This window comes from Bacillus rossius, chromosome 7 (genome assembly GCF_032445375.1).
Source record: "Bacillus rossius redtenbacheri isolate Brsri chromosome 7, Brsri_v3, whole genome shotgun sequence".
NCBI lineage: Eukaryota > Metazoa > Arthropoda > Insecta > Phasmatodea > Bacillidae > Bacillus > Bacillus rossius.
The window spans coordinates 41,434,202-41,459,361 of NC_086335.1; the positions used below are offsets into that span (position 1 = coordinate 41,434,202).

The following is a 25,160-nucleotide window of genomic DNA, read 5'->3' on the forward strand; positions in this document are numbered from 1 at the left end:
ACACGTGTAAGAGTGGCTCACAGAACTCCTTCTCGTACAAAATATACTACCTACATTTATTTCAAGGTTAAAAATAGAAGCACTGCTCTAAAGCATACTTGGAACCAATGTCAGATTCCCGTTTTATCATGTAGCCACACAATTAAATTGCAACTGTTTCCTTTCAAGATGCAGCAACCGCTGCTTATGGCTTGTCCACCCCTCCACATGTGCAGTATCAGTGTGCATTAACTCTGCAATGCATAGTGCAATAAGTGTTACGTTACGAATATGTAATCACGTACAGCTAGTGGTTGATTGTCATGCCCGCTCGGATAATATGAGTGGATTGGGTATTTAAAATGTGAAATATTTATGACTTGTCATGTTTTGAACATCAGTAAGATCAATGTATTTAATTAAAAAAAGTTCTACATTTGAATTACTAATTTTTTTTGCATGTTAGCCAAGTTAATGTTGATAGCGAGACTTGTGAACAAAAATGTGCAGAGTCCATCCTATTTACATATAACTAAATCAGCTGGGTGTATGAGATAAAAATATGTGTGATATTATAACACTTGCAAAATCACTCATGTATACATACATATTGAACAGTCGAAAAGTGTGTGGTAATGAGACAGATCACAAGGCATTAAGGGGTCGTCCATTAATCACGTGATGTTTTTTTTTTAGCAAATTTTTAACCCCCCCTCCCCCCTAGTGATTTGTGGTGAGGTTTCAGACAAACCCCCCCCCCCCCCCCCCCCCCCAATAAATCACGTGTATTTTTTTATACAAAATATTTTTCAAAAATTCAGAATATTATCTTTAAATATAGGTATAATCTAATTTAATTCTGGAAAATTAAGCACAGTGATAAAAATGTCCAGACACACATTAAGGTTGCAGGTTTATTCTCACTAGCATAAAAATAATAAAGGAAAGGCTTATATGTGATTTACGCATGTATTCGGCGCCAAAATCACAGTCTTACTAGCGACTGGCAAGCCGAGCCGGGTGGTTCATGTTGCGGCGGGTGGGGATATTGTTGCCTGGCTACGGAGAGTCAAGGTCACGCGTCCCTTTTCGGTTTAGTAGAAATCGCGCGAAAAAATAAATACACATGATATCTCTCTACACCATTGTGATATTTCGTGACTTTTCCCGGCACCCCCCCCCCCCCCCCCCCCCTTTCGAGCCTCACGTGATTAATGGACGATCCCTAATGAACTTTGTTTTATGTGATTGTAAGCAATCATCATATGATGTTAGAAAATGTTTGTTGTGAAAAAAATTTAAGTTTTCCAGTTGTTGTTTTACTGGCTGTAACATTCACAATTGCATGATAATATCAGTGGTTTGCTGTAAGATTACATAATTTTTAATTACTTTTATACATACATGAAGCCTATTGGCCACATTTAATATCACATGGTCGCAGTATCAGCTCTACACAATGAAAAAGCCTACAATACCTATGTACTGTTCAACAAAGGTTCCTTTTCTGTTTTGTCCTACTGTTCAAACAGTTTTTAAAGTACTTGTCTTATCTGCTGAACTTTGATGTTATGATAAGAGTAGCTTACTGACTTTTTTCTCATACATGACTTTTAAATATGTAAATAACCTACTAGATTAAGACCATAAACTATGACTGTACACGTTAAAGTGTCACAATCAATCATGATCGTTCGCACCCATCTTTTGGTGTGACTTTCATTATTTTCGAGCATCAGAACCAAGCAGAATATGGGACCCACTCTTCAGAAATCCTCAAAACCTAGCTCTGCATCCAACAACAGATAGATCACCTCTGGTTGGCCAAACAGCCCTTCCAACCAGAAGAAAAGAGGCCACTGATTGGCCAGCACTCCCAGCCAATCACAGAAGCCTAGCTCCAACAGGCCAAACAGAAGAAAGGAAGGCTCTGATTGGCTCACAGCTGCAGCCAATCAGTAAACACTCCCCTCTCAGGCAAGAGTATTACAAGGCAGAACCTCAGTAGGAATATCATCAAAACGTCGGTGATATCTTCGCCTTCAACACGGCTACAACCCAGAAGCCAAGCAACTCCAGACAACGGCCGCTAAGCTTGTGATTATTATCAGAACCAAGTGGTTCTGATCAACCAACCATAAGCAGGTGATCTTGTTATATTTAGTGTTTCTGTGCAACCCTAACTTCAGCTTTGGTTAAAAAATATTTGGTGTCTCTGTACAAAATGTGTTAAGTAGCTAATGCTAGTTTCAGATATAGTTCTTGTATAACGTGCATACCTTTGATTTTCCTCACAAGATAAGTTATTAAGAGCACATACATAACATGATTGCTTGAAGATAAATACTACTTCTGGAATGTAAAAGTGATCTTGGGCAACAAGAATGTTCTCTTGTTAAAAGCACTTCTTAATGTTACAGTCAAGACAGCATCACAAGCACACCAAACACAAGACATTTATACCAAGTAATAAATAGCACTTACAACTATCAATAACTTAATACTTAACTGATTTGAATACAAATGTTAACATTCATTGTCCTTTCAAAATAATCAGTCTCATTAAAAAAATAAGTTTGAACATTTACAACATATACAGCACAATCTTTACTAACATAATGTTTTTCATGAATTGTTACTACCATTACTGATTAAAAAATTTATACTTTCATGCTTTTGTGTAAAATCTTTGTGTTTATGGCTATAAAAATTAAAACAAGTAGATGATTTGAATGTTGACGCAAACACAATAGTAGATAGAAAAATCTTTGGAATGTACATTTCTACAAGGGCACCTGAACTGAAGATAACACAAGTCTTTACTATCCATGCAGATTAAAACTTTGGATTCAAAACATGGTTCTTGCAGCAGACATTTGCTGAAAGCTGTAGTAGAATCTGTATCCACTTTAAAAATTGGCAGTAATGTGAAGTTTTACTTGAACACACACAGACTGTATTTCTATACAGAGTCGTCATCATACCGGGGTTTCATTGATATCTTTCCTGGAACAAACACATCACACATAAACACTTAAGAATCAATCTCTACAACTCATGAGTCATGACCAAGCTTGAAGCCTAGCTAGTTCGGAAAATGACCCGCCACTTCCTTCTTTATTCTTTCTCTTTTATTTTTAAAGGATATAATTATAATTGATGTTACAAATGATCAAATGATTATATTTATCTGACTGTTCTGAAAGTAGCTATGTTAATGATTTTTTTCTGCTACAACATAAGTTTATAGTTATTCTAGAGAGAATATTTTAATTCTTTATGAATTCTGTTAATTCATAATATAAGACATAAATTTTTTTTGAAAATTATTTCACTGAAGTGTTATTTTGACTGATAAATGTTGCACTTTTACAATTGTATAATAATTTGTAATAAGCATGTCTAAGTAGGAAAAAAAAAAAAATTGGCAAATATTTGTGTATTTAAAAAATGTACCAATGTTACAATGTAAAAATGAGTTACTAATAAGAGTTGCAAGAACAAAAGAAAAGTAAAAAAAAAAATAATCAATCCATTAGTGCAGACATTTTGGTAAAAACTTCATATTAAATAAATTACATTTCATTCAATTTAAAACACCTTAAAAAGATTAAATTTTTAGATTTAAGTTTTGATTAAAAATTCTGATTAATTTCATGATTATAGTTTCATTTCTTTGCTTTATGATTTATTAACTTGCGTATTTATATATATGGTTTACTGGCATGCTTTGGAGTGTTATTTCTGTTTTATTGCGAATCACTGTATAATCTTGTCCCTAGTTGTTACTTAGTTGCAAAGAAATAATATTTTAAGATTATTATGAAGAAAAAAAAAACTAATACTATGTGGTATGACTGTGCAATGCTTAATAAACATAAATGATTATGCAACCAATATAAACCATGTTAAGACGATACCTTTAAGGAGTACAGTGTTCCCACCAAAATAATATTATTAAAATTCCAGACTTATCAAATAGGTACATCACACAAAGTTGCAGAGTAGGAAATATAAGTATTTGCTAAATTAATTTTTTTATAACACACTGGAGTAAAATGTTTCTCTTATATGCCAACAAATGTCATAATAGAGAAATCATATTGGGAAAATTTTTTTACCAAACAAAAACCAAATTTTCAAGTAAAACTCTTAAATAAATAGTTATACTATCTATAAAATGTTTATCAAATACAATAATTAAATTTTTTCTAAACATTTATGAGTATAAAATGAAACAAAAATGCCAAATCTTTAACACTTCATAACAATACAAAATTAGAAAATAGACTCTTGATTATTTTGAGGAAATAGTTCATACTTACATCATCCCTTGGTAAGCACAAGAAAAGAAAAAGGAAATCATACCATTACTTAAGCAACACACAGTTGAAAATGAGAAACTGACATTCAAGTGGCATTCAGGGCCAAAGATGGTCGGGCGGTTGGATGAATCGCCTCCCACCAAGATGATCCGGGTTTTATTCCCGGAGGGGCCACAGCCAGATTGTTTTGTAAGTGGATGTTGCCGTGAGCCTGAGTTTTTTTCAGGTTATCCCCTGCCCCACCCCCACCAAATTCATTCTGCCAGTGCTCTGTTCTAGTCCCTCCACACATCATCTGTAATGACCTCTGTGCCCATGAGAGCAAGGCCTGTGCAAATATACAAACATTTCAAATCTAAAAATTTAATAATTTATTGTTTTTTGTCCTTTTGATTTTGAATACCAACACTTTGAAAAAAATAAATGGTTGGTTTTTTTTTCTATGTGTAGCAGAGCTGTAGCATTTCACCTAGTGAACTTATCAACTTTGAGGTTAAGGGTCATTGTTGCACAGTATAAATGTGAACAAGCCCAGTTACAGTATATTAATAATAATGACCATACTGGGCTGCATATAACTAGCCATACTTTATTTACATATTTGCAACAGTAAACTGTAGAAATGCATTGCTTAAGATGGTTAAGAATTTGCAATCTTGGAATTTTTTGATGAGTTGAAAACAAGCAAACAATGAGCAGTATGTAACTACTGAAACATAATGAAATTGAAATTTTAAAACATACTTCATTTATATTTTATAGCTATTTCTCTGTACTAATAATATACACATGGGATGTATATTGCCTGTGTATGAAACACCACGTAAAAGTATTTTTAAAATATGACTTTTAAGTTTAACCTATCATAAAAATGTTAGAAAATTTTTTTTCCCAACTCCTGATACTTGAGTGTTAAATTCGTATTAAAGAATGTTTTGATATTTGTATTGAAATTTGATACAAACTAAAAAAGCGATGTTCGCACAGGCCTACATCAAACTCTGCTTCATTAAAAAAAAATGGGTGTGTGACCGCCATGTGCATTAGAAGTGAAACTTCACAGAAAACAATGGAAGGAAAATTTTTAGTTTACTCTATTAGTTGAAAAACACGTAATGATGCGTTGAAAATAGACCTTTATTTACTAGTGCTGTCCATGAATTCAATGGAATGTAAGTGAATTGATGGGTTTATGATAGCTACAATATGATACGTAGCCCTATTGAAAATGTCTACAAAAATTGTCACTTTTCTAATGCTAACACTGGATCCAAACTCAGAGTTAAAAGTATTGGAGAGTACATAAAATCTGCGTCAGTGAACATTAGTATCGTATTTACTCGCATATAGGTCGCAGCAATTTTACCAGATTTGATGGGGGAAAAATAAAGTGCGACCTAAATGTGAAGAAAATTTTTTAACAATTTTTGAGGAATTTTTTTTGCAATATTTTGCTTTAAAATGCAAAAAAGAAGTTTATATAGGTATGTATAGGCAAATTTATTTACAATGTACACATAACGAAACCCCTTATTTACGTTACCGTTATTTACGTTTTCCCGTTATTTGCACTATATTCTTCAGGTCCCGTTAAGTTCCCATTTAGTCCAATACAATACTTTTACGCGAATTACGTCTCAAAAATCGAATCCATCCCGCTATTTACGTCACGTAACAACCATAAACAACCAGAAAATACCGTGGGTACTTTAAGAGTAGATAAGATTAGTTAGTAGGCCTAAAAACACTAAAAACATTGTGAAAAACGTAACGTTTATAGTCGGCAATGAACATTTTAAATCGCAAAATATACATATTTTATAACATGAAAAGTTGCTCTTATTTCTAAACATGTAATAATTTAAGCCTAGGCGTGTAAAAGTCCGAGTAATTATAGCAGGAGACAATCTAAAATGCACGAGGGAAAAACGTAAACTCACGAATGTATGAACGTGGCTGATTGTTAATTTCTGATACTGTATTTATGTCACAACTTAGCCGAAATACTGGTACGAGACAAACTTCACAAGATAAAATGAGCGGAGTCTTGGTAACTGTTTTATACGTATTTTATAATTTCGGAAGTATTGTACAGTTGATGCATATTTTTTAAACTAACACTTTATTTCTGGGGATCGTAATTAATTAATTATTGGTATCAAGACATCAAGATGGACGTAAACTTGAACATGTCACGGCAGCGAGAAAACTGGTGCGTATACCAATAAACTGGTATTATAACTGGACAAAACTGACACGGGAGGTGGAGCTTGTATTTTTTTCTGCTAAGCTCGCTGGCTGCTGGCTGCTGATGGAAGGTCACGAGTCTGGGCGGAGCGTTGAGTGAGTTATACTGCGCATGCTCAACTCAGAGAACAGAGAGAGCCAGCCGGCGGCTACGCAGCGCCGTAACAACAGCTGATCGAGTACAATGACCTTTCTCCGCGCACTGCGCGCTATTGACGGTAAATTTACATCAATTTGCGGCCCTTTTTTTTAATTTTTTTTTTTACTGTGGTGCAATGCGTATGTGTAATGAATTACCGGTGCGATCTATATGGGGGGAATCTTAAATACCAAATTCAAGACCTCAAATTATGGGCGCGACCTATATGCGAGTAAATACGGTATTTGTAGCGTATGTTCCGCACTCACTCCGACTCGGAGGGGATGGGCGGCGTGGAGGCGGAGACGCGGTGCAGCAGGCTGGGGGACGCCCTGGCACTGCCCGCATTGCTGGGCGCCAGCAGCCGCGGCAGGATGTACGCCGGCGTCCCACAGTGGTCTTCTTCAGCTGGAGGCACGCCCAGGTGCGTCAGTCCCCGACCCTCTCCAACAATGCATTATGCCACATTATCCTACTGATGTTTCATCACTCATCAGTCATGGAGATGATTTTGTAGGGCCCCCTCCCTTTTACTGATCGTACAACTTTTCAAATCCCACAATTAAGAAAAACCAGAGACTGTAAACGTTAATGTGGCCGTAACTGTAAACGTGATCTGTGTGTACCACATTACTTGTAAGGTTTCCTATCAATTGTATCAACAACAGACTTGTAATTTTCATCCTATCATAGTTAATTCAAGCCACTAAAAAGATATTAATACTCAACCGGCCCCCCACCCCAGGAATATTGCCCCCTTTCCCAAACGCCATCCTCAGGATGCCCCTGGGTTCCGCACTTACATAAAGCAAGCATTGCAAATTATATTTTGTTATTAATTTTTGAGCCAGGTGTGTTGTACATGCTATTGCTGTTTGTAAAAAGTTAGGCAAATATTATTAGGTAAAATGTTTGCCTGACAAAATCCTTAATGACAATACTCAGTGAGTTGATTATCTGTTTTTCTAGTTTATACAGCTGTGGAATGCATAAAAAATTATTTTCTAATTCCTATTTTGAAATATTTGTTTATAAAGTTATGGAATCAGCAAAAATAGTTGAAGCAGATGGAGCCAAGTCTGAAAAATGTCATCTTGGATTCAAGAAATTTATTTTAGGCTAAAAAGTGTTTTCATCATTAATCATTATAATTTTGTTTTTGTTAAGGTTGGGAGCACACATACTAAATATATTTTTCTTAGAAGTAGAAACATTGGTGTTTGAAATTAATACAACACTGAAACCGGTGATTTTACAGGAAAATGTATATGCTGCAGCCAACCACTGTCAACTTCAGACATTCAGTTATGTGCAATGCTTTGGCAAGAATAAATTTTTAATAATTGTTATGATTTATAACCTGTTTTGGTATCCAGTTCTTTTCATTACAGGGAATCATTTTTTAAGTTGGGATGTTGCGATGGTCTAGTGCTCTTTCTTAAGGCAGTGTAAGTGCGTTTATGATGCAATACGTCATTTCTGAAAGCATTTGAAACAATAGGAAAGATGTGTGCTCAGCTCTGCATTAAGTCAGCAAGTCTCTAGTGGGAATAGGTTTTGAGGATGAATTTATGTAGGATCTGAATAGAACTACTTGTTTATTTTGCAGGTTTGGTGCAGCGTGTTTCAATCCATGTAGAACAATTATAATAAAAATAATAAGTTTTTTTTCCTTTAATATTGGGAGGTAGTAAATTGTGTGATTATTTTAAATCTATTGACCCTCGTAATGAATTTGACTGAAAGTATGTATGACAGTTCAAATATGTAAATTAGTGTTATTTTTTAAAGTTGCAACACTGAATTTCAACAAATTATTTTAGAAAATATAATTTGTTTTTCATTTTGAAGGATGTAAATATTTCATCTTATGCAGTAAAGTTAAAGCTACAGCTACACAAAGCTGTGTTCGCTATGTTCACTATGTTGGCGATCCTGGTGATGTTGCCGGGTGTTTGGTTCTCGGCTATTTTTACCCACGATGGAAAGGAGAAGGTGTATGTGTTTATGGTGAGAAGTTGTTTGTGTGTGCAAAAAACAAATATCCCATTTATCTCCAAAACTGTTTGACTGATTTAGCTACGGTTTTCTGTAAAAGGTTTGTGATCCGGCGATGGTTCTTAGATAGGTTTTATGGTGTTAATTCGCCAGAGGGCGCTGTAATAAATCTTGCTTCTGTATATGAACTTCTGAGGGTCTGATGATAGAGCAGAAGAGCATCGTCAGAAACTATGTGGAAGCACGTAGCTATTAAACTATGTTTGAGCTCTTTGTTTTTTCTCAGAATGAATTACATTGAGTAATCTAGTTAAATTATGAAATTTTTTTTACAAAATGTGTTTTCTCGTAAATAGGTTCAGAATCGGTGAATCGGCAACAGTTGTATCGGCAAAATTTTGTGAATCGGTACAGCTCTATTATTAATTGTTATTCCTACAATTATTTCTTGTTACACGAAAATATAAAACAAATGCAGTTTGCGATACATTAAAAGATATCTTAATTCAAAACATCAATCTAACAAAACAGTGTTGGCCGTATGGGGGTACAATAAAAAAAAAAACATAAAATGGAGCAGAATGGAGGTAGAGTGTAGGGGTATAATATTTTACAAGATACCAAACATACAGAAGGACAGACATAGATATATATTTAGACAGTAACAAAGGAATTCTCTAAAAAGTTTCAAATAAAATTTTTCAAAAACCTCAGACTAAAAAGAAGTAAGAAATGAAAGATTAAAATAATAAGCATTTTAAAAAGGGTCGATTTGTCACGAAGTCTGTCATATAAACAATTAATTATGACTTTTCTTAGTGCTTTCTACCTTTATGTACCTATTTGTTTCTCGTAGAGATAGTCACAGCAATAATATCAAATATAGGTACTACACATATTCACCTACCTATTAATATAATGACAAACCCAAGAAAATCAGTTGGGGCTACCATTCCCTACCCTGAAATGAACTAAATTTTTCAGTTTTATGAGTTTGTGACTAACTAAAATTGCCAACAGAGATGGCAATGGCATATTTAAAAAACTTAAATAAGTTCCAAAAGTTATGTTTAGTTAAGTTCTTTAAAGAATTTACCTTATTATTTCATGCTTTATTCTTGAATCTCCTTGGGAGTTTGTTTGTTTTTACAGCATCCTTATCAGCTAAAACCCATACATAGTTGCTTTAGATAAAGATGATGTAATACGCAAAGAAGCTGCAACTACTTCCTTGGTTCGATTAGTAATAAATTACTATATTCAAGCAGACGCTTGTACATGAACATCTACACCTCTTTTAGTTTAAAACATAATTCATGAAGTAAATGCCTTGCATCGTCAGAAACAGCTAATGTGATTTTATGCTCTACAAGATCCGACAATCAGAAGAGTTCAGTGTTTGCAGTCTTAAATTCCCCATTATTTACCCAAAAAAAAATTAAATAAGTTTATGTAAACATCGTTGTTTTGATGCTTTGGCAGTCATGGCGGTCAAAATTCATAAAAGAAAATGTCAAGAACTTTATGTGGAATGAAACAAGAAAATGCTTCTGTGTAGCTATCGTAAAACTTTTGCACGGCCTTTTTGGAGTCTTGCTGCACAAGAAACGGCAGTATGCTTCTCATTTAAATACGGTACACGCTCAGTTGTTTGCTTACGTCACCCTCGCCAGCAAAGCCATCACCTCGAGCCGTGGGTCAGTTTACCTTCGGAGACACCCACCAGTGTAAGGGAACAGGTACTTGTCCCCCAGGTGGATCTTCTCCTCGGTCTCGGAGCACTGGTCCGCCAGGTCGTGGAAGTTCTCCTGCGACGCCACCATCTTGTGCGGGTGCAGCGTCATGGTGCCCTGGCTGTGGCGGTGGGCGGCCCCGGGGGACACCTCGTTGTCGGAGCCCGTGCCGGACCACTGGCTGCCCCGCGGGCCGGGCTCCATCACTGTGGGCAGCGAGAAACAGCGCTCTCAGCCATGGCTGTCGCTCAGGAGCACCCCCATTTCTTAATGTACAATTTTTCAAACTCCATAGTAAAAAAAAAAAAATTATTTAAAGACTAAAAGTTACAGTGGCCATTACTGTAATGGTGATTTTCGAAAAACTGCATAACTTATAAGTTTTAAAATTATACTTTATAAGCCATAAAATTGTAATTTTTGCCCTACTAGCAGGATAAACACAAAATAAACACAAACATAACAAAATAGTTCGCAACTCAACGGTCATGCTCTCAGCACACCTGCAGTTTATAGATGAACTATTCATTTTACCATTTCCATGGATTATAAGTGTCCTATGACAAGTAACACAATTGTGACCCTGTAATGATATGACGATTGGGTGATCTGCAGGTTTGAATCCTCAGCCATCATCACAGGGAGATCACCATGGCTTGGTCACTGCCGGCAAAGTGACGTGATGCCACGTGGTTCAACATTGCCTTTCGCAGTGAACACTTACTCCCGAACTCTAAAAAAATTAATTTTGTCCACAAATGAAAAATCCCAGACCCGGCCAGAAATTGTACTCAAGATCTTAGCTCGCTAGGCAGAAACCTAACTACTGAACCCACAGGTCAGACCAAATGCAGTTTTCACCTAGCAATATGTAGCAGTCAGCAGTTGCTGGCAAGAGCAACAACACAGAGAAATAAAAAACATTAATTATATAGTTTATTTCTTTCTATGGAAGGAGAAAAAGACACACATGTATTTGGACCACCAGGGAGCTTCAGACCATTGCCCACACCATCCATGATGTCAGAGGGTCACGTAGGCCAATCAGCAATCAGTGTCAGTTAGACACAGCAATTGTAGATGGGCCTTTAGTTGCTTATTGAAACATGAATTTATTAATGGAAAATTTAATTATTTAATATGTAATTACATAAAATAGATTATTTAATAATAGGTAACTATGAATTATATGGATTCACAAAATATGAATTTAAAAAAAATGAATTTCAAAATGTTCAAAATTTGCAAGACTTCGTACATGTTTACAATTCAAGAACAGGAATTCCAATACCATCTTAACGCACGATTTGGCGAAAATTTATGGTACCAAACATTTATACAGAAATGCATTTCATGCGGTCACTTTGCATGGAAAACGGTAAAAGTAATTTACGTTATATGAAGTCCTAAATTATTTGGTTATTCTTTTATTCAATCTTAAAAACAAATTTAATTAATTAACTAAAAAATTTCTTCATCACTGTATTACAAACATTTCTTTGCAGTTCAAGCAGTTCGTATTTTCCGTTGTTTGTAGTAGTAACAATGCTCTAAATAAAGCAAGCTTTTGTTCTTATCTAACTTGACCATGCTGGTAATATATAGTATTTATTTATGATGTATTAGATTCAAGAAGGTTATTAAAACATAGGATGTTTAAGTTTGATATGTACAACTGGCACACGCAGATAAGAAATGATGTTCAAAGCATGTGGTATTTGTTTTTAGTACGAAAAGTGAAGGTACTGATGAATTTTAAGTTTAAGACAGGCACTTTCATTTTTCAATAATATTGGCCGAAAATTAACAAGCGTATCGTGAATTGGCAGAAATGCGGATTCAACTAAATACTGGCAAAATCGACTGCTGCCGATTCGTATCGGCACAGCTCTACTACCACAGACATACATCACAGCGTAGGAAAACACCCCATTGGACAAAAAATTGCATGCCATAAGTACGGTACGCAATATTTCGTGAATTCAACATAAGTCAAACAATACAGTTAAAAAGTTGAATAACAAGAGTAGAATTGTCGCTCACTGTCTGAAGAAAGATATGTGGTTTGCAGTTGGTTGGTCCAGCGAGGTGCATATATGGGTGTGAGATGGGGGAACAGCTGGCTGTTGCTGATGATGTTGAGAGAAGGTGGCGGCTGGATCGCAGCACCCCTCGAGCTGCTGTTGCTGCCGTTCTGGCTGAGATGGGGCGAAGACGAACCGTGCACTAACGGGTCTTCACAAATATTCGGCAAGTACGACGGGGCACTCATCACAGATACTCCTGAAATACAGACATTAGAGGGTTTCACTGTGCAATGTATACACAAAGTCACAATTACTATTGTAGACTTATTTATTTCCTTTATACAATGAGTATCAAAATAATAAGCATAAAATGATTTTGGAATCAAAAATAAAAAAAAAATAAAACTTTTTTTTTAAGCAAAGTCTTGCTGTAGCATGCAATTGTAACAAAAATATCTTTATTACTAAATTTTATTTTATTATTTACAAATTATATTCTGTAATTAGGTTGCTGTCTTTGATTCTGATAAGTTTACCACCATTAATACTTACAGAATAGCAAATAAATTTAGACTGATATTTGAAGAAAGCCATGTTTTGAAGAATCCTTATTACAAATCAGATTTTACAACATGAGTTTCTTTATAATTTATTATATAATATGCAAAAGTAATGTTTTATAAATTTTTTCTAAACATGAATGTACTTAAGGTAAGCAAAAAATAAGACAAAAATATTCCAATAAAGACTTGTAACCAACACAAGCATTGATTGACCTTTTCATTTCTAGGTAATATGAATACTTCGAACATGCAGCTATGGCTATGTGTTTCATTTCTAGGTAATATGAATACTTCGAACATGCAGCTATGGCTATGTGACAACTATAAATTGATGTCAACGGTCAACATTTTTTATTACTAATTTAAGTTCAACTTTTGTATCTGTATCAATATGTTACCATTGTCGTGTTGGTCTTGACGTAGAGTTATCAATACCACCATGCAAAGTTTCACTGTAAGATTTTATTATTTAAACACTTCTTATGAAAATGTTAAGGTATTTTTTTAAAAATGCAGTCATGTCGCCCTCAAAATTTTGAATCAAATTCCAAAGTAATTTTGACCCATCGACTTCCGTAGCACAGTCCTACATACGACACAACAGTTGACGCACCTATGTCTCTGTTGCCGTGCCGAGTGGATGACTCATCCTCATCGCTGCTGTGGCTCGATGCCAGCTCCAGACTGCGACCATCCACCGAAACTTCAGAGTCAGAGTCCGACTCCTGCCGCCTCGCTCGAGTGGGACTTTCTTCGTGAACTAGAACATTGGATTAACTATGAACCTGTAGCATTGCAGACCCAATTTAGTAAATAGCTGGAAAAATTTAAAGCTAAGTTTGTTACCACCTATTACTAACTCTTTTTGTCAAAATATAAATGCGCAAATTTTGGCTTTATAATTTTACATTATGGGTTCACTTTTAAATTTCATTTCCGTGGAACAGTTTAAGGTTTAAGAGTTTCATCATGATGCCTTTTTACCTTCTGTGTGATGATGCAAAGATGAATCGAAGCCCCGGACGTAGGATGGCATGTCACTAGTCGAATTGTAGTTGCTGGTGCCACTACTTGTTGTCGTCTGACGAAGCTGCGTGTCACTTCTACAACAACAACAACAACAACAACAACAACAAAATAATGCGTTGTACGGCTGCAGAGTTATCACTAGGCAAACATTACAAGCCCAAGTCATTGAGGGCAGGGAATAAGGAAGATCAAATAAAAAAGGTAACAGTAAGGATTAAAATCATAATATGGCACATTGGTTATTTCATTTCCTGCAAATTTATTCCAATAGGTCTTCTTAACCATTTGTTGTCGGGTCACGAAATTTCTCACCAGATATTTACTAAACGTTCTTTTTGAGCTATAAAAGTTTATGCAAACTGTTATAATTATTACTACTTAGGAGGAATTTTACCACTATTAAATAACATTTAGTAAATATCTTTAGAGAAATTTTGAGACAAATATAAAATATAACAAAACTACAAAACTATCATTTTAAATTTAAAAAATAAGCCCTCACATAAAGTAATGACAAGAAAATGGAATAATGAACTATGAGACTGAGCCTCAAAGTCTATGTGACATTTGAATATAGAACATTAAAAATATAAATCAAAATACAGCTACATGAAAATTTTGCACTGTGAGAAACTCAGCAGTTGGGCGGTGAGTTTTCACAGGCTTCTCCTGTCTGAACTTAAGGTCCCATCTCATGTCTCGCGGGCACCAATGTGTCCCACCTTAAAAATCCTGTCACCTACTATTTATTTTATTTAACAACTCAAAAAAGTAACTTTTTACCCACAAAATTACCTGTTTATTATTTTTAAAAGTTTTTTAATTTATAAACATGGTGGTCAGACTGTATATTAGTGTGTGTTATTTTGTGTCAGTAACATTTATTAGACCTGGACGTAATCAGTGCTTCTGAGAAGTCTCTGAATACTTCAAATTTGTATTTCCCGCGCTGCTATGTAGTGGCAGCCATTATTCAGCAATCTCTGCCAATAGTTGGCAGCCCTGGACTTCCAGCCGGAAGTCAGTCATATGTTTCATCATGGCGGTGAGTAGTACTATGGTGTAGCCTCACCGTTAAATTGTTGTGGTATAATGGCATCTGTAATCGTTTTCGTATACAGTCCACTGAGTTATCGCGCTATAACATTTTTGGTCCATCTAGGCCGGATCGTTCTGGTGTTAGAATTACCGTTTTTCGAGATTCGTTTGTGATTCATGGCACATGCGTGAACATTGCTTCTCGTGTCCGGGACCGCCTTTGTTCAGTGAAATATGTTACGTGAATTGAAGTGATTACAAGCCCGTGTTCGTTGATCTGGTTGTGTTGTACCTTGCTGCACGAACGGTGTAACTTAGTTGGTTCGTGCGTGCATTAAATTACCGCGTGTTCGCGTAAGCAATTTTGAGGTTAATAGCGGGAAATCACGTAAATAGTCTCATCATGAGTGAACTTAAAGCGCTGGGTTTGCGGCTGCAATTAGCGGAGGGACGGGTGAAACGTGCGTGTGACTTAGCAAAAGCGGCAGCGAGTGACGCGACCAAGGTCCCGTTGCTTCTTGCCAGTGTGCGTGACCTACCGGACGTGAAGCGCTCCTACGAAGCGGATTTCATCGACGTAGAAGCTTCGTCGGACAAAAGAAAGAATTTCAACAGTGAACAGCATCAGCGACGTTTGATAGACTTTGAAGAGCAGTACTACACAGTCATGGCCGCCGTCGACTATGTGAAAAGGAAGCCTGGGTTATCACCCGGGCCTGAAGGCAGTGCTTCAGAACTCCGTAAGTTAAACGTCGCATTACCGAAAATCACACTTCCCAGCTTTGACGGAACTCCGCAGCAGTGGTCAAATTTCTCTAATTTGTTTTCCACATTAGTTTCAGACAACACTGCTTTGTCATCTGTAGAAAAGTTGGCATACTTGAAGGGTGCTCTTGTGGGCGATCCGCTTGGGATGATTCAATCGTTACCCTTGTCGGAGGCAAACTTTAAAGTAGCTTGGAACTTGCTCATGGAACGCTATGAGAACAAACGTTTGATTGTGTCGGCACATGTTGAGGCCCTACTGCATGCACCTGCAGCCTCAGTAGACTCACCAAGTTCTCTACGGCGGCTGTTGACAGTCATTTCTGAAAATATCTCAGCACTTAAGGCATTGCAGGCCCCGGTAAACCATTGGGACATGATCTTGCTCCCTATACTGAGCAAGTGCCTAGACTCTAAGCTTCAGGTAGAGTGGGAGATGACATTAGGTCGTGAGTTTCCCAACATTAATTCCTTTTGTACATTTCTGGAAAGGCACTGTAGGGCCCAGGAAGTAGTCTGTGGTGCATCTCGTGCTAAAACTTTGGGGACACAGCCCTTTAAGCAGAAACCCCCAACCCAATCTAAGTACCGTACTAATGCTTTTCTTACTTCAACGCAGTCTTGCTGTATGTGTAGTGCATCTCATATGTTGCACCAGTGCCCCGACTTTCATAACCTGAACCCTCAGGATCGTTTTGCTGTTGTGAAGAAAGAAAAGTTGTGTTTAAACTGCCTTGGTAAAACACACCTTTCGAAACAGTGCACATCTACTTTCTCATGTCATAAATGTGGTATTAGACATCACACCTTATTGCATTTTGAAAATGATCATGTTCATGACAAAGTAGCACAGGTATCAGATGCTGACCAAGCTTCTTCTGGAGAAACTATATCCGCAGTCTCCTCAGTCACGTCAGCCGTTGCGAGAGCTGATCACACTGTTCTGTTGTCAACAGCTCAGGTGCAGATTTTAGATGCTGCGGGTAATCCAATTGTTGTTAGGGCCTTGTTGGACACAGCAAGTCAGGCTAGCTTCCTTACTGAGCACTGCATGCAGAAGTTGCGGCTACATCGTGAAAGAACCCAGTTACCAGTCAGTGGGTTATCAGGCACCCAAGTGAACGTTGCTAAGGCTCGTGCTTCAGTTGTAGTCATGCCAGTTGGTAGCACTGGTCCTCAGTTCACTATTGATGTATTTATTCTTCCACGGATAACTGGTAATTTGCCGAGTGTGGTGGTATCGCCCAATGTACGCAAGGCAGTCTCGAGCTTAAAACTAGCGGATCCCTCATTTGATACGCCTGGCCCCATCGACCTGCTTATCGGTGCAGATATGTTTCCCCTATTGGTTACAGGGGGCAGCATGGAGGGCCCACCTGTTGCATTAGATTCAGTGTTTGGCTGGATCTTGATGGGAAGGGTAGCTTCTAAGCCAGTTCCTGCGTACTCACAGTCCTTCACTGTCTCCTTGCTCTGTTCCTCCCCTCCATTGGGAGAAGTCATGAAGAAATTTTGGGAAGTTGAGGAGTACCCCAACATCAAACATTATTCACCTGAAGATACGCGTTGTGAGAAAATGTTTGTCGAATCTCACAAGCGCATGGAGGATGGGCGCTACAATGTATGTCTGCCATTCAACACCTCATCCCCTGAGTTGGGAGACACTCGTGCTCAAGCCATAAATCGCTTGCTTGGTGTGGAGAGGCGCCTTAAACGGAATCCCGATGTATCAGCAATGTACTCTGACTTCATGAAGGACTATCTGGTTGCAGGACACATGGAGAAGGTTCCTCCAGAACAAATACATTCAGTTCCATCATACTACATTCCTCACCACGCTGTAGTTAAGCCTGACAGTTCTACCACCAAGTTACGGGTGGTGTTTGATGCCTCAGCTAAGGGCTCCACTGGGAGATCATTGAATGACTGCCTACTTACTGGTCCCAAACTACAGAAAGAAATAATTGATGTTTTACTTAGCTTTCGGTCCCATGCGATAGTATTCACTGCAGACATAAAACAGATGTATCGACAAATTTCTGTCCATCAAAGGCACCAGGATTACCAACGCATTGTCTGGAGGTTTTGTGACACTGATCCTGTTCAAGACTATCGCTTGAAGACGGTGACTTATGGAGTATCTGCAGCCCCATACCTAGCTCTTCGTACAATACAGCAGCTGGCTAAGGATGAGGCTGCAACCTTTCCGCTTGCAACTAAAGTCCTGTTATCTGACATTTATGTAGACGATGTTGTCACAGGGTCCAGTTCTATTGATTCAGCCCTGGATGTTCAAAGGGAACTTATTTCTTGTCTTGCCAAAGGTGGTTTCAAACTAAGGAAATTCATGAGCAATCACCCTGCACTTCTTGATTGGCTTCCACATGAAGATGTTGAAACACCCCAGATGTTGAGCTTCGATCCTGATAGTCAGGCTATTGTCAAAGTCTTAGGACTACAATGGAGCTCAGCGTCAGACACATTTGCGTACAAATTTGAGGATAGCTCCAACCATGCCACAAAAAGAACCATCCTTTCGACGATTGCTAGAATATTTGACCCACTTGGTTGGCTTTGCCCTCTGTTAATGTACGCCAAACATTTGCTGCAGATTCTCTGGTTACAAACTATTGATTGGGACGCTGATATTCCGTCTGAGCTGGCAGAACGTTGGCAGAAATTCAGACAGGAGCTCCCTTGCCTCACAGCTGTTGCTATTCCTCGTCACCTACAAGGCTCTGAGGGTTGCGTATATGAAATCCATGGTTTTTCGGATAGTTCTGATACAGGCTTTGCCGCTGTTGTGTACTTACGCATCATAGAAGCTAACAACAGAATCAGCACTCGTTTGTTAGTCGGAAAGGCTAAAATAGCACCAGTCAAGGTCCAGTCTTTGCCTCGCCTAGAGTTGTGTGGTGCCTTATTGCTGGCACGCTTGCTCAAACTTGTTGCAACCTATCAAAAGTAGTTTAGTTTGTCATCAGTTACAGCTTGGACAGACTCTCAAGTGGTTTTGGCCTGGATTAACTCCTCTCCGCACCAGTTGAAAACCTTCGTGGCCAACCGAGTAAGTGAGCTTCAAGACTTGACACCCTCATCCTGGTGGCGACATGTATCATCTGAATACAATCCGGCGGACTGTGCCTCCTGTGGTCTTCTACCTACTCAGTTGCTAAACCACCACTTGTGGTGGACAGGGCCATTATGGTTACAAGAGCCAACTCAGTATTGGCCTCCAAAATCCCAACACGCTGTTGAAGCGGACCCAGCCCTTCTAGAACACAAGGCTGTGACGTTGGAAACTATGACCCACAATCGTGACTTAGAACATCTGGTAACCAGATTCAGCCGTCTTACCAAGTTGTTGAGGGTCACAGCATTTATGTTGCATTTTATTCACAACTTGTGTACTTCCCACTCAGCACGCGTATATGGGAGCCTCACACCCTTGGAATTGAATCATGCGTTAAGGCTTTGGCTGCTTCGCACTCAATCTAGTTCATTCCAGGGGGACATTTATGCTCTTCGGAAAGCTCGTTGCACTTCTTCCCAAATTCGAAAACTAGTACCCTTTCTGGATGAGCATGGATTGGTTAGGGTGGGTGGCAGACTGCCTCAAGCTACAGTCCCATTTGAGCACAAACACCCATTGCTTCTGCCGAAATCTGATCCTCTGACTGATCTCATCGTACACCATTATCACGACAAAAATAATCATCCAGGAGTTCAGACACTCAGAGGTATTCTGAGGGAACAGTTTTAGATCTTGGGTGAATAGGATGCCATTACTCGCTTACTGCGTACATGCTTGCGCTGCTTCAGGCAAAGACCCTCCTTTGCTCAACCTCGGATGGGAGATCTTCCAGCCATGAGGGTTCAGCAGATCAAGCCCTTTGCTAAGTCAGGAGTCGACTATGCTGGACCATTTCCCATCAAACTTGCTAGGGTGCGCAGGGCACCCATCTTGAAGGCTTACCTTTGTATCTTTGTATGCTGTGCCACCAGAGCCGTCCACGTTGAACTCGCCTCTGATCTATCCACTGAGGCATTTATTGCTGCTTACAAGCGCTTATTGGTAGGCGAGGAAGATCTTCAGACATTTACTCAGATTGTGGCACAAACTTTGTGGGAGCACACAATCACCTCAAGGAGCTTCAACAGCTAGTGTCGTCACCTGGTCATCAACAAGCCATCACGGATGCCGTGTCTCAGCTCGGTATTACATGGCACTTCAACCCACCTGCCGCTCCTCACTTCGGTGGCCTCTGGGAGGCTGGAGTCAAGTCTTTCAAAACCCATCTTCAGAAAGTGATTTGTGAGCAGGTGTTGACGTATGAAGAGTTGTGCAGTGTACTGGTCCAGGTGGAAGCCACCTTGAATTCCCGACCGTTGTGTCCATTGAGCAGCGACCCCAACAACGTCAATGCGTTGACTCCTGGTCATTTCTTGACATTGGAACCATTGGTAACATTGCCAGAGCCTGATCTTCAGAATGTTCCGCTAAATCATCTAAATCGTTGGCAGCTTGTGGAGCGGCTACAGCAGGATTTCTGGCATCGCTGGCACAGAGACTATCTGCACACTTTGCAACAGCGACACAAGTGGCACAAACCAGCAACGCCTCTTGTACCCCATCAGCTCGTGCTGCTGAAAGAAGAGAGATCACCACCTCTTCAGTGGCGCCTGGGGCGTATCCAGAACCTTCACCCTGGAAAGGATGGTGTGGCAAGAGTGGCTACTGTGCGCACCATCACTGGATCTCTCAAACGCCCAGTGGTCAAACTCTGTCCCCTACCATTGTGTTGAAATGACGTTTCAAGGTGGGCGGAATGTTCAGACTGTATATTAGTGTGTGTTATTTTGTGTCAGTAACATTTATTAGACCTGGACGTAATCAGTGCTTCTGAGAAGTCTCTGAATACTTCAAATTTGTATTTCCCGCGCTGCTGTGTAGTAGCAGCCATTATTCAGCAATCTCTGCCAATAGTTGGCAGCCCTGGACTTCCAGCCGGAAGTCAGTCATATGTTTCATCATGGCGGTGAGTAGTACTATGGTGTAGCCTCACCGTTAAATTGTTGTGGTATAATGGCATCTGTAATCGTTTTCGTATACAGTCCACTGAGTTATCGCGCTATAACACATGGCTATTCACAAAATTGTAAAAGTTTTAGTTATTTTTTTTAATGAATTAAATAACAGGGAATATATTTATTGCAACTAACCACTGTCAACATGAGATATTCCATGAATTTATATATTAAGACTAGGGATGGTGATTTTTTGTTTTCGCGAAATAGATGCGAAAATATGCTAAATTATATTTTTTCCGCTATAAAATGCGAAATCTAGACTATTCAGAGATAAATGTGAAATCAAGGTAAAAAACGTAGATTCATCTTCACTCTACACAATTTATTTACCGATTGTATTTAGTTTCAGTTCAGTATCAAACGAAACCATCATTTTATGGCGTATTCAGTACAAGTATCTTATTGTCACGCATTCACAACACTATTGTTCGTAAATATTGAATGAAGAATGGCCATCCGTACCTCGCAATTGTAAACAAAGCAAAGAACAACTAGCTGGAAGAGTGTCCGTCATCTTGCAGAGTACAAGTTTTTAGGCCACCATATTGCGACATCTCTGCTTCGCCGTGCTAACAATTGTAAGTCCCATTTTCTGGCTGTGTTTCACGTGAAAGCCGCGTTCTTGTGTAGTCTGTGGAAGGTGGTGTGTTTAAAAATACGTGCATACTCGTGAATGTGTTGTATGCTGTTATTTCTCGTGGTAAAAATGGGACGAAATGTAATTTCCATTCGCGATCGCATAAATGAATACAAAAGTGAACAGTTCTACAAAAGTGATACGAATATTTTAATGTGCAATTTATGTAATCGCCGTCTGGAGTGGAAAAAAAAAGATGTACTTGAAAAGCACATTAAATCTGAGGGACATCAGGCTGCAAAAAAAAGATTCACCGAGAAATCGGATGAAGAAAAAAAGTTGGTAAAACAGCAAGCAATGGTTTCTGGCATGATCGAAAACCAAAAGAAGGCGAAAATTGAAAAAAACGAGTTTCAATAACATTATTTGTGCACTCTACATCAACTATGGCCATGGACACGGCTAAAAAATATTTATTGTAATTTTAAGTATTCAATTTATTGCACTCATAAGTGCTAAAAAGTTGTTTGGAAACCTGCCAAGATAGGCTATCTTTGTAGTTGTGCTAGATCTTTATTTCTGTGGTTGTTAATAATTAATATGTGTATTTTTTAATGCTTTTTAAAAATATACTTTTCTTCAGTAATGTAAAATGAGAGAATTGGCTAAATCTTGTTTTTAAAAATGCTACAAAATGCTAAATTTCAAATTCAAAATGCTAAATGTTATTATTTTAAATGCTATAAATCACCATCTCTAATTAAGACTTAATGAAAACTAATTAGTTGTCAATACAGTTGAATCCTAGATTGGCATGTCTCGGTTTTCTCTCTCTTTCCCTTGATCGCAATACAAAAGACCCTCCATGTGGAGTTAGCTCCTTTACTAACTCACTACCACAAGGGCTCCACAGAACCAACACCACTGCTGTACCTGTACGGGCTGCTGCTGGTCTTGGTGGTAGACCGTGAAGTGGTGCTGGAAGCGGAGATCCCCATGTGGCGGCGGGCCGCTTCAAAACCACCGCTGTGGTACACCAGCGAAGAACGCTGTGACCAACAAAACCTTATCATGCAAACACTGCACATGATGTACATACAGTCAGTTTCATTGGCACAAGCCTATTGAAAGTGTGGAAGCTGATAAGAACTTTTGCTCGTATTTTTCCCAAAGTTAGCCATGGAAAAGCTATTAGTAAAACTATGAATGAGTGCACTTTTCTGACAAGTTATAGTTTGACAGATAAATTTTTTTTTTTCATTATTTTTGTAAATAATACAGGTACATATGGAAAAAGTTCCCTTGTTCTTTGTAAATCAAAGTAATTTATTTTATTTAATTGGATAATTTGTGAGAAATACCAGCTTAATGTCTCACGTGAATATGTAAAAAAAAGTGCTGTCATTCATGAGATAGGCTACTTCTTATTATGGCACACAATTAATTTAACGGCTGAAAAATGGCAAGACTAAAATATGTACGGGCTCTAATCATGGTTTTTAAAAAAGTAGTAATTGAAAATTACTCATAATGTACTATAAGGAATTTTAATAATATTACTAGACACAACTCACATCAAAGTAATTCAGTTTATACATGTGTATACAACACACATCCAGACTACTATAGTGGAAGTAGGCACAGTGGTAATACACTGAACCCTCATTCCAGAAGACTCTCTCCGGTATGAATCCCGGTCTGGTCTTCCTGATTTTGGTTTACCATGGTTTTCAAAGTTAGTTCAGACAATTTTTAGGATTATTCCAAACCATGGGCGTCGCAAGGATGTATTTTTTGGGGGGGACTTTAATTTATTTAGTTGTTGAGGAATATCCATCCCCTGGAAAAATAAGCGGGGCTCCGGGGGTTCTCCCCCGAGAAAATTTGGGGTTTGAAGGTGCAAAAAGGTGGTTTTAGGCATTTTTCTTTCCTAAATATTCTAATTATAGTTGGTTGCAATATATAATTTACTTTTTTCTAAAAAATATTTTCAGAGAACAAATTTATAAAAACACAGTTAACATATCTGCATTCGGTATCGGACCTGATTTTGATTTTACACGAAGATCATATTAAAAAGTGCTCACATTACCACGATTGGATTAAATGCACCATGCGCAACATATGGGTTATATCACAGAAATCATATTTTTAATATAACTACGGAACTAAATATATAATTGGAGGGGACGAAATTGAATACTTTTATTATTGGGGGGGAACGTGTCCCACCCGTCCCCCCCGGTTGCGACGCCCATGTTCCAAATTGTAGGTCTTGAATTCCTTCCCTAATATCCCTGTTCTGTGTCTCCCTGACTTGCCGTCGAGACGTTACACCGAACAATAATGATGCAGCGAAGGAGATACGGACCGTCGCCGGATGGGCCGGGCCCTGGCTGCTCCCGGTGATCTCCGAGGTGTCCGGCAGGGGCACCTTCCTGCCGAAGCACCGCAGCACGGAGACGCGGAGGTTCCGGCGCACCCTCTGGTTGACGAAGCAGTAGCCGAGCAGGGAGAAGACAGCGTGCACGAGCACGGCCAGCGACACCATGTACCACAGCACGGGCAGCTCCTCGCTGCCGGAGAGCATCGCCAGGACCCACGTTATCCCCAGCAGTGGGAGCGACACCACGGACAGCCACAGCAGAGTTCTGCGGAGATGACGTACACGTGGAACCCTGTTATCATGTTCCGCTTATAACATTTGCTTTCTAAAATTTAAGGAATGCAAAAATATGTAGAAATAGAAACCTAACTATTCCAACACTTACGGCATTTGTGACGTTACACATGTTAAATTGTTTACTTTACACTTTGCGTGCGTTTTTGTTTAGATACTGTTTTTGTTTCACTGTTATACCTTAGATGTAGGTTGTTCAAATAGGATTATATTTTATAACTAGTACTAACTATAAATTATTATTTCTTTGATTTTTAGTAGTTTGCTTGTTGGTTTATATGATTAGGCATTGCTAAAAACCAACAGAATTGTTACTGAAACTTTATTAATTTGTTAGTTATACCATGAGCTAAATTAAAATTTGAGATACAAAATTTTGCGATTCTCCTCATAATAGTATCAGAAGAAATAATTTTATTTATAATTAATTATTGTGTGTCTGTATTCACCAAAAATAGAGATTTTAATTTCAGTACATACATTCTACGTCAGCTAAAAAGACAAAAATGTATTTTCCTCTATTTCTCAAATCAACACTGAATGAAATAATAATAGGAGAAGATATTTTATTTAAAAAACCAACCATATCTCTAAATACAATTCACTAGTCAAAATTAAATTGGTGTATATTTAAGGCATAGTTATGTAAGGAAAAAAAAGAAGTTTCACAATTAAATTTATTTAAACCTCAAAATGCATGTCTCTACACTTTCTGAAATTATATTGTCATACATTTGGTAGATAACATCAAAAAAATGTCAAAAATGTACAAAATTTCCATACACGCATTCAAAAAGTATGATATTGCTGTTACTTTAGAGTGATTGGTTGAATTGTATAAAACATTTATTTTTTGCCGGAAAAGTAGCAACAGTGAAAAGTCTTTAATCAGGCATATTTGGCACCATGGCCATGCCGGGGTAGTGATGTTGCATGATTACTGAAAGCAGTGGCGTAGCCAGGATTGGT

The 25,160-nt window shown here is 38.2% G+C and overlaps 1 protein-coding gene and 1 long non-coding RNA gene across 2 annotated transcripts in view; one reads left to right on the forward strand and one right to left on the reverse strand.

Moving 5' to 3' along the window:
- Positions 1-1,187: 1,187 nt before the first annotated feature.
- LOC134533908 (protocadherin-like wing polarity protein stan) overlaps positions 1,188-25,160 on the reverse strand; it is a 90,242-nt gene continuing 66,269 nt past the window's right edge. Inside the window, exons 38-45 of the mRNA XM_063371697.1 lie at positions 23,883-24,162; positions 22,445-22,560; positions 13,996-14,114; positions 13,625-13,771; positions 12,465-12,704; positions 10,412-10,627; positions 6,960-7,098; positions 1,188-2,985 (exon numbers count right to left, since the gene is read on the reverse strand). Of these exons, the coding sequence (XP_063227767.1) occupies positions 2,958-2,985; positions 6,960-7,098; positions 10,412-10,627; positions 12,465-12,704; positions 13,625-13,771; positions 13,996-14,114; positions 22,445-22,560; positions 23,883-24,162 (1,285 nt within the window). The 3' untranslated portion in view covers positions 1,188-2,957. The remainder of the gene's footprint in view (positions 2,986-6,959; positions 7,099-10,411; positions 10,628-12,464; positions 12,705-13,624; positions 13,772-13,995; positions 14,115-22,444; positions 22,561-23,882; positions 24,163-25,160) is intronic.
- LOC134533910 (uncharacterized) lies at positions 19,631-24,393 on the forward strand. Its single transcript, XR_010075406.1, has 2 exons — positions 19,631-20,882; positions 23,867-24,393. It is a non-coding gene; the product is annotated as an uncharacterized LOC134533910 (long non-coding RNA).